This window comes from Pseudopodoces humilis, chromosome 1 (genome assembly GCF_049639895.1).
Source record: "Pseudopodoces humilis isolate 2021_Gansu_Grassland_sample_001 chromosome 1, ASM4963989v1, whole genome shotgun sequence".
In the NCBI taxonomy this organism is placed as follows: Eukaryota; Metazoa; Chordata; class Aves; order Passeriformes; family Paridae; genus Pseudopodoces; species Pseudopodoces humilis.
In genome coordinates, this window is record NC_142200.1 from 27,836,306 (window position 1) to 27,846,721 (window position 10,416).

General features: G+C 40.2%; 1 protein-coding gene across 1 annotated transcript; it reads left to right on the forward strand.

Annotated features, from left to right (window-relative positions):
- Positions 1-4,432: 4,432 nt before the first annotated feature.
- On the forward strand, positions 4,433-8,452 carry LOC102104858 (myelin P2 protein). Its single transcript, XM_005517064.2, has 4 exons — positions 4,433-4,570; positions 6,101-6,273; positions 6,531-6,632; positions 8,219-8,452. Exons 1-4 carry the CDS (start codon positions 4,498-4,500, stop codon positions 8,267-8,269), a joined length of 399 nt encoding a protein of 132 aa, XP_005517121.1. The 5' UTR covers positions 4,433-4,497; the 3' UTR covers positions 8,270-8,452.
- Positions 8,453-10,416: the final 1,964 nt, after the last annotated feature.

The window sequence follows — 10,416 nt, forward strand, 5'->3', positions numbered from 1 at the left end:
TGTGTGCTTATGCTGGAGTTTGTCAGGAAGGGGCTTGGGGGCTGTGCAGTGTGGGAAGGGGTGCTGTGCAGGAAAGCACTTGTGGGAGCCAGTGCCACACTCAGCCATGCCACCACCTCCCTGCAGAAAGAGCATCGGAGCCGGGCCAGGGAGTGGCACTTGTGTCACAGGGTCAGAATGACCCCTGAACACAGAAACATCGTCTGCGTGCAGGCTGCCCCCACAAGGAGGCTGTGCACAGCCAGGGAAATAATAGGGCTGCTCTTCTCAGCTTCAAGCAGAGCTGGCTGTTCCTGGGGCAGGGAGGAATATGATCTGTGGATGTCCAGTTTTGGTTTCCAAACATGAGCAGGGTACCAGGCGCCTCCTCTGTGCACAAATCCAGATGATTTTAAAACTAGGGACCATTTGAAGCACCTTGATCTTGTCCTTTTCCACCTCAAGTGTGAAGTTATAGCAGTTAGAGCTGTGATAATTTTGTCAATGTGCCTGTCTTGATCATCTCATTTTGTCCTAGATAGGCTAAAAGCCTTGAATTAAGAATCATAGCTTAAAAATACTCAGGTTTACTAATAGCCTGTACATGTTTGCTAGTGATACAACCTCCTTTACTACTTGCATGCACTTTCTACTAGCTCATTAGGCTTGATCAGGTTTGGGAACATGAGCCTTTCTAGATGCAAAGCCCTTTGGACACCATGTTCTTCAACTCTGCTTGTTTTTGAACTGCCATCTCCTACTGCCCATAGGCCTGATCTCCTGTTTCTAAACTTTGCATCTATAGAAGCCATGATTTCTACATCTGTGAGGGCTTAAATTGAGGAAAAAAAAAATAATCAAGATTTCTAGGGAGAACCTGAACAATAGATATCAAAATGTGTGCCTTAAATGTTCCCCTAAATAGGGCAATGACCATATCTATAGTGATTAAGATCTGTGAACCAAATTCCACATATTCCTGACATTCCTAAAGTCAGCTGTCAGAGGTGATGGTGCTGAGTCCCTACTGCTAGCAGCAGAGACCTCTCATACACTTGAACTTTCCTCTGCATAACTCAGATTGTTCCCAAGTTTTTGCACTATTTATACAACCGGATAGGGAAATGGAAGGACTTTTACATTGTACACGAGCTGAGGAGTCATTTAAAGGTGATGCCAAAGACCATCAGTAAATTGTGCAGAAAATGTTGAAATAACCATGAACAAACACCCGCTGTGTTTTAGCCTTGGCTTCATTGCTAAAGAAGTCTCACCAATTTAAAGAACAGCAGTTGCATATGGGATGGAAGAATGCTTCAGCGTACTCCATATATACAGTACTAAATCTACCTAGCACTTAACAAAACCAAAATTATTTATGAGAGTTACGATACAACTACAGTTTAGTGGTAGAAAATCTACACGAGAGTGATGGCTGTAAGGAGCAGAAACATTGACTTAAATGAACTACATATAAACATTAAATATCAGCCCATAGTATTCTATCATCTACACATTTAGAAATACTCTGTCAGAGGAAAATTTCCAATATTCTGATATTCAAAGAGCAGATTTTATTTTCCAGAAATCTTACATTCTGAATGCAACCAGCAGTTACAATTGTAACATGCACAGCCTAATATTTCAGCAAAGGGTAATGTCTTTTAAAAACATCACCATTTAGTTTGTTACATGGTGAATGACTTTGAAATTTATGAATGCATAAAACTTCAATTTTTGGAAATTTCAATAAAGTGACATTCTGTCTATAAACCTGAACAGGGACAGCACCATAAGGAAGTATTAGTGATGCTTTTCTTAGGATATGAACATGTTTGGAATTTATTCTCTGAAAAAGGACAAAATTTATTTTCTGAGAACAGCAGCAGTCTAGTAACTGCTTGAATCAACAGATTTTTATGTGATTTCCTTGCTGTCAAGAAAAGGTGTGTGCTCTCAGACCTAGATGGAGGTGGGAGCACATTCCTAAGGGCTAAAGTCAAATTGGTGTCTCGTCCTAACCTGCAGAGCAGCACAGGTCTCCCTCTCTTTTCTGTCATGCTGAACTATTGTCCAAAGGTCAGTAACCACCCCAGAGCATTCCTTTCTGCCAAAGAAGGATCTTACTAAACCCCTACAAACCCATGGGCAGCACACTTACCATAGCAGGCACCTTGAATGCTGGGAGGAGATCTCTGTCCCTCACCACATTCACTCACTGCTCCTTACAGGTTTCTTGGATGACGAAAGGGAAAGGCGACTCACACCCAGAGGTTTGGCAGTTCAGCAGAAAGATGAGGAAAGGCTTATTCTGAGCATTGACTTATCGGTTGTTTTTCTCTTTTTCTTTTAACTATTTATTTCCACTGGAAAGAACTTGAAGGACTTTTGTGTCCTGGCCTGTCAAACCCCATGTGTGCAGTGCAGTCTGGACTCATTTCCCCAGCCCAGCTGTCCCAGTCTGGTCATGTATGATGTTCAGCTGAGGGAACAAGAAGCTATTTGCACCCTCTAATGTAGATATTGGGAAAAGAGAGGCTGCTGGCCCCATGTTCAGAGTTGATCCTTCAGCTTCACAGAGTCAATGCTAAGACATCCTTGGCTGTCCTCACAGCAAGTCCCTCTTTGACCTCTGTTCTCCCCTTCTATTTCTGTTTTCTTCATTGCTCCCCTGGGAATCTATTTAGACTTTTTTTGGCCTTGAATATGCCTAGATCATATTTCCTTTAAAGAAATTCACATAATTTACTTTCTGCATTTCTTTAAACAGTATCTTTATTTCTAAATAGTCTCTGAATTTTTAGTTCTATTTTAGTTTTATTTCTATCAAGTTTTACCTTTATCTCTTGTGCTTCTTCACAATCTCCAATTTCAATGTTTTAAATCCTGTTTTACATCAACTATAAACAAAACAAGGGAATCAAGGCTCTCCCTTATCATATGTGCTCACAATCCTTGATAATTTTTTCCTCTTTAAACTTCAAGAAAAGATTGGTTTCCACAATTATTTCTACTGAGATATATTTCTTGGCTCTTGTTCTTTCTAAGCTGCAAGTCCTTTAAATGAAAGTACTGATTTTTCTTAGTGACAAAGAGATAGATGGTAGCAATGTCAACATTGTTTGAGACTGCTTAAGACTGGGGTTTTGTCTGAATAAATAATTCTCTGTTACTTTTGTTCTTAAGGTTACTGGTACTGCAGTGTGGCTGTTCTATTCTGACTAATTTGCTTTTCTTGCATTTCTTTGGGCCTGATTTTACAACATCCCAATCATCTTTTATTTCCCAAAGGCACCAGCCTTGTCTTGTTAAAGTGCCTTTATGTGGATAAGACAAATAAAAGAACAAAGAATGCTTGATGAGCAAGGGTAGAATATTTTCATATTATTTCTTGAGTAATAATCGATAGTTTCATTTAGAAGTAGTTTTCTAATTTCCAGAGACGGGAAAAAAGAGCTAGCTGTTCTTTATACAAAATGTGATATGATGCATCTCTGCTTTAGAAGAGTTTTGTGTGGACAACACCTTCAAAGACTGACATTTACTTACTTATTACAGGTACAGCATCTGCTTCCAGCTGTGGGGGAGAAAGACATCTCTGTCTTGTTCATCTTTTCAATCACTCCAGAATTTTGCTCCCTGCACTGAACTGTCGTTAGACCTGTCCAGCAAAGGAAGCTCTGTTCAGCTTCCCCCACTGATGTTATGATTGAGGGGTTTAAGAACATTTTGCATATGCCACCAAAATATGTGACTGAAGACCTTATTTCCCACAGCCACCACATAAACCAAAGACTACAAGAATTTCACTCCTGAGACTCCCCTCAGTGGAGAGGAAAGTGCTGATCTCTTCTCCCTGGTATCCAGGGCTAGGATGTGTGGGAATGGTTCAAAGCTGTGTCAGGGGAGGTTCAGATTTGTCATTAGGATGCACTTCTTTAGTGAGAGTGGTCACACACTGAAACAGGCTTCCTAGAGAGGAAGCCCCAGGCCTGTCAGTGTTTAAGAGGCATTTGGACAATGGCTTAACAACATGCTGTAACTTTTGGTCAGCCCTGGATTGGTCAGGCAGCTGGATGAGATGGCTGTTAACAGATTCCTGTTCCGTATGGTGACAGCAGGAGAATAACATTGGGAGGACAGTTGGAGCTGGGTTTTGTGGGGAGGCAGTGCTCCTGTGTTGCTGATGTCCCACTGCAGTGTGCCCTGACCGCTCTGCAGTGCAGGGGTCCTGTCCTGTCCCCACGTGCCCCTTGTGTCCTGGTGCTCTCAGTGAAGGAAGCCAAGGCAGCGTCACCCCGAGCCTTGGTACTGGCACGGCTGCCTCAGACAAGGTGCACATTGTCTCTCCCTGGTCCTGCCTCCACTATTGGCCACCCCCGACTGCCACATGGACCGGACCTCTTTAAAGGGAGACCACTCAATCTCAGTTGGGCACACAATCTCCCCGACTGCCACCAAGAGCTGCTGTGGCCACTGCCTCTTTCTGCAGGACCAGCACCTCACAAAGCCTGTACGATGTGTAACCGATTTGTGGGAACCTGGAAACTCATCTCCAGCGAAAATTTTGATGATTATATGAAAGAATTGGGTGAGAAATGTTCTGGGTTTGGTTTTGTTCTTATTTTATGTTTTTTCTTTTTCTTTGTAAGTTTCATTTGGGAAGGTTCTCACGGATGGTGCCTTCTTTCTGGCCATAAAAAGCACTTAATTACTCTTCCAATATAATTTAATTTATCTTCTTTAGCATCTAAATTGAAAAAGGCAGGTGATGAATTACTACTATAAATCTACTTCTATTAACTAATATGAACTGATCTAATATGTTTTTCTTTAATGAGAGTAATCTATGGAGATACAGATTTTTTTATGTTTCCTCTTGCTTGCACTATTAAACTTGTGACTTACGATAATTAACAATATATAATGGAGCTGATGTCTCATGACACTGTAGTTTCAGACATCTAAATACTATGAATGAATCTATCTGTTACTGAAGAATGCCAAGAATGTAACAAATTGAACATTGTTCTTCACTTTAATTCTGGCTTAATTCCTATATGCAAAGTACACAGACAGTGAGCTACTGCATTGCTTTTACCATATAAATGATTCACTGATTCCCTTTATTTGAAATGTTAGACTGAATAACAAAAGAATTGCAGTTAATTAATTAGCCAGGGTGAATGTGGGAGGAAAGTCCAGCTGCAGATATTTTTCTGAACATCTGAACAGAATTGCTTAGTATGGAATAATTACTGCAAATAGTTTTATACTTTGCAGATAATGTTATACCCTTTTTTAAAGATCTTTTAATCTGAGCATGGCATAGCATTAACAAAGGCACTGAATGCAGCTACCCCTTTTCTGCTTTTATGAAGCAGTGATATATCACCAGTGGCTTCATTCCTGCTTGCCCCAAGCCTCACAGCCAGTAGACAATGAACTGGACTGGAAAGGACTAGGCAATACAAAAGGCTTTTGGTATGGGATTTTTCTGGAAGCTCTTTGCAGCTCTTAGCCCTTACACCTCGACATTTTTTATATTTCATACTTGTACTTTTCACCAAGGTTTAGATGCAAGGATCCTTAAGGGATGTTAATAACAACTTAGGAAATACCCAGTCTTCAGTATGTTTTAAGGAACAAGAACCAGCATATTGGAAATTCAGTGTCCAGTTTCTTCTGTGCAACTATTAACAAAGGTACAAACTCTCAGATTTGTCAAAGAATTTTTTAAAAGGTTTTTTACAAATTTTTAGGAGAACCACACTTCCTCTGAATTTTTCTGCTTATTCTATCTATATGAAATTAATGCAGATCTGTAACCAACCCTGTTTCTTCTTATCTAAATGTGCACAGCTCTATAATCGTGTACATCTTTACTTCTTGCTGAAGGTGCACTCTTATCAGCTGGAGCTGCCTCAGCCCCTGAATACTGAGGTTCCCATTCCTACCTCTGTCTCAGTAGTGTCTCATCTAAAGAATTAGTGTTTCATCTCAATCAGGCATTGAAGTATTCAAGTAGAAGCTCTTCTATATTCTTCCACTGAAGAATCATGAAAGGAAACAGAGTTTATTGCTTCTAGAGTGTAATGATTGTTTTGTTTCTGATTTCTAGGAGTGGGTTTAGCTACCCGGAAACTGGGTGGCCTGGCAAGGCCTGATGTGATCATCAGTATGAAAGGGGACATAGTGACCATCAGAACTGAAAGCACCTTCAAAAATACAGCCATCTCTTTCAAACTGGGCCAGCAGTTTGACGAAACAACAGCAGATGACCGGAAAGTCAAGGTAAGGGGGCTGATGATATCTGAGTGGTCTGAACATCTCCTAGAAGAACATCAGGGGAAATTTTACCTACTCCCTTAGTGCACCTTGAGTTTTCCAAACCACTAAAATAAAGGACTGAAAGAAGATATTGCGCTGAATATAATGTTACTGAGCATGTCATTACCCAGAGCACATATCTTGCTGAACGTAAAGTGAATTGCTACACTAATCTGCAGAGCTCAAAATGCAGTTTGAAATTCTTCTCTTGGAATTTGCAGAGTGTTGTAACCTTGGAGAAAGGGTCATTGGTGCAAGTGCAGAAGTGGAATGGCAAAGAAACCACGATAAAGAGAAGACTTGTTGATGGGAAGATGGTGGTGGTAAGTTCATGTATGCTGCTAAAGTTCAGAAAAATACAGCCATCAGTTCATTCCTGTCTAAACAGACTACCAGTTTTGGCTTACTCTTTGAATAATGAGACAAATTAAAGGAGAGAAAAAGGGAACCAAGCTTAGAAAACAACTGGAAGGAAATAAATGTTGCTGCATACAGCACCTTGTCTTTAAAGTGACTATATTGGCAGAGCTGCCATAAATTGACAGCATGCTTACTGCTCTCAATATTATTGTTCTCAAAAGGAATAAGGTTTAAAAATAACAGAAACCTGTGAAATGGAAACAAAAGTTTACAAGCAGGGTACTGCTGACCCTTAAGCAGCTCTTTCCTTTTCTCCATCTTGGCCAAGCCAGGGAGACAAAACATTTCAGAGACCCTAGTTGTAAGGGTCACTATTAAAATTAAGATTTCACTTTGTTCATTAAAGTTTTTAAATATTGGAGTCAAACTTCTTTTGGCAATTTGTTTGCAGTCAGCAGCACTACACTTTTACATGTTTGCTTGTTCTGACTGTCTTTTGTTATAAATTCTCATACACAGAATCATAGAATGGTTTGGGTTGAAAGGAATATTAGAGATTATCTAGTTCCAACCCACTGTCATGGACACAAGGACACCGTCCACTAGACCAGGTTGCCCAAAGCCCCATCCAGTCTGGCTTTGAACATTTCCAAGGGTGGGACATTCCTAACTTCTCTGGCCAACCTGTTCCAGTGTCTCACCACCCTCATGATAAAGAATTTATTCCTAATACCTAATCCAAAACTCCCCTCTCCCAGTTTAAAGCCATTCCCTCTTGTCCTGACACTACACACCCCTGTAAAAAGTCCATTCCTAGCTCTCTTGAAACCTCCCTTTATGTAGGAAGGTTGATTTGTTTTTGCATCTCCTCATGGATGCATTTCCATGTAAGATTTCTAATTATTGAGCCCTCTTCATGAAACAGAGTGTGCCTCTTCTGTCAGCATCCTGCTGTCTGTCCCTTGCCTCATTCAGGGTTGTGGAGGACTCCTCATATATTGCAGACCAGGGAAGTATTTTTTTAACATCCTGTCACCTTTGTTGCATGCATCCTGTGGCTGTGAGTCATCAGCAGCCACTGAGGGCCACTGGGGTGAGAGAGTCAAGGGAAATATTTTGTGACTCAGAAGAGCAAAGGATTTTAGAAGCCTGACCTTTGAAATACCCAGGCTGTTTCTCCTTCTACACAAAAAACCCTTACTACTTTGAAAATTTGAAAGTGTTGGTGGACCATGATATAAAAACGAAGTGGAGCTAATATTTCTGACAAGCCAGCAATAATACCAAGAAAAGTAAATTTGTTTGTGGAAGCAGAGCTTGATTTTGAAATCTTTTTGTCATTAAATGCCACTTAATGAAGTTTAAAACTGTAAAAATAGATACTATATTTGCAATACAAAAATAGCTTTGCTGTTTGCTCTAGAAGTTCTGTAAATATGTAGAGGTCTAAAACATGACATCTGGATTTTCATTGACTTCAGAGATTACTGCAGCAGACACAACTGCTGCCAGTAAAAAGTTTATATTAATATTTTCCTTTATGCCCTAGGAATATGCCATGAAAGGGGTTGTCTGCACTAGAGTTTATGAAAGAGTGTGAAGAAGTTTCCTCTCTGCACCGGACTGGAACTGGCTCTAAAACCTTGGCTTAGTTCAGTGACCAAAGCCTCATGCACTGTGCTTCTTTATTTTATTTCCTTTTATAGGGAAAATGATTGCACCATAATTTGATATTTCAGAGCCATAGTGTAACTAATCCAAAATATTGTGGTGATCCAATAAAAGCTTCTCAACACAGAAAATAGAGTGCTTGGCTCCACATGAATGATTTACATTTACTTTCTTGACTGGCGCTATCTTTTCTGTTGATAGTGTCTGTACAAAAGGTCAGACTATTTCTGAGTAAAATGGTGAAACACAAGTAATCCATATCTGAGAAAGGGCTAACACTGCCTCTATGATATGTGTAAAAATTATAATCTCCTGGACTCAATATTATTTTCCTGCAAAAGATTTTATTGCTGAATAGCTCCTATAGGGAAAATTATCTTTACTACCAGAATTTTTGAGTTTCAGTATGATATGTCATTGTAGCTTTATATTCTTAGCACATCATTGTTTCATACTCATACCAAAAAGCTTATACTTCTTTTAGTGCCAGGATTTATATACTGGCTTTTATTTGGAAGAAAACAGATACTGGAGAGGAAAAAAATTGGAATATATTCCATATTTGTCTGCCAAAAGAGCAGATAAACCCGTAAAACAAAGTGTGGAGCAGGTGTGAATGAACTCCAGAACTTTCAAGGCTAGAGGGCTTCATTTAAAAAATGCTCAGCAATCAAGCCTACTTCCAGCACAGTATTTAAGTGTACACTTAATATTAAACACACAGAGGAGTCGCATTGGGTAGAGTTTTCTGTCAAGGCTAACTGAGTAGCTAAAGTGTTCATTTCTTCCACTGCACTTACTCTGCTTTTATCTAAGGAAAAAACCAGAAAAAGCAAACCTAAACTTTTGGAAATCTATTTAACCAAAGAGCACCGTGGCAGGTTATTAATATTTGCGTCCACTGGCCAGTGTTCAGCATCACGGCCACATTCACACTAACCATGTTACTTCATCCTGTGTCATTGCCTCTGTGTCATCACACGGAGCTCCCGCCTCCTCTGTGGGGTTAAAACAGCTGTGAGAGGCTCACGTGTTTATTCTGGCTCATTAGGAACAGCAGAGCTGATATGAACCTTTGCCTACTGGTTTTACAGGCAAGAACACAAATTCTCAACGTTAAGACAGATCCTGAATGCCAGAATCTAAACTGGTTTAGCCAAGCAGAGGGGGAAGAGATTGATACCATATGCAAATGAAAGATATAAAGGTCACCTTTCTTCTCTACCCACCACTGGAAAAGCCAGGATCTGGGCCCAGCTTTGGATACATTTTTATGTAGATGCAGCCTAACTGCAGGCAGCTGCCAGAAGGCAAACAGGATGAATCCTAGAAAATACAAACTGAGAGAAAGCTGTGAGATTTATGGACAGCAGTTTTAAAGAAAAAATTATCTTGGTTGCTAACCTGGATGGAGGGACAAATGCCCCATCTTTAACCTCACCATTAAAACTCATCTCTATGAGTGTCAGAGTTTCTGTGACTCCAAGTCCTCAGTGATTGTAACAAGGCATGGAAGCAGAATGACAATGTAATCATGTATTTTGAGTGAAGATGTTCTACCAGGCTTCCATAAGAACAGTCATACAGTGTGAACTCTTATTATACTTGGCCCTCCAGATTACTCTCCTAGTCTCTTAACAGAGAGCCAAAGAGACATTTCTTGCAGCTCAGAATCTTCCTGAAATGGACTTGTGAATCCAGATTTTTGCTCTGCAGTTTCTTCATTCCCTTCCTTTGCTGTACATACAACACAGTCCATGAGGCTGCTGGAGCTGCTCACCCCAGCCTGGCTCTTGGAAGCTGGAACTTGTCCAGAGCCTTTTAAGCAGAGCTCACCTCTCATCCCTGAGCCACAGGCAAGATAGAAGATACTGCTGCAAATAAGCTCTGTATATCCTTGGTTTTTCCTGATGCAACCTGTAAATTCTTAAGTTAAATGCCAAATCTCCTCTCCGATAGAGTATTAGTTTTCAGCTTTGTATTTCCTTAGGCAAAGGAAATAAACATTTACTTCAGTACAAACTACAGTTTTTCCGGATCTGGAAACAGTAATAGAATAAAAACAAAGGATTGGTC

Excerpts from the sequence above, each read along its gene's own strand:
- LOC102104858 (XM_005517064.2), top strand. The coding sequence starts at position 4,498 with ATGTGTAACCGATTTGTGGGAACCTGGAAACTCATCTCCAGCGAAAAT. Across the intron at positions 4,571-6,100 it reads TGATTATATGAAAGAATTGG|GAGTGGGTTTAGCTACCCGG; the intron begins GTGAGAAATGTT and ends TCTGATTTCTAG. Across the intron at positions 6,633-8,218 it reads TTGATGGGAAGATGGTGGTG|GAATATGCCATGAAAGGGGT; the intron begins GTAAGTTCATGT and ends TTTATGCCCTAG.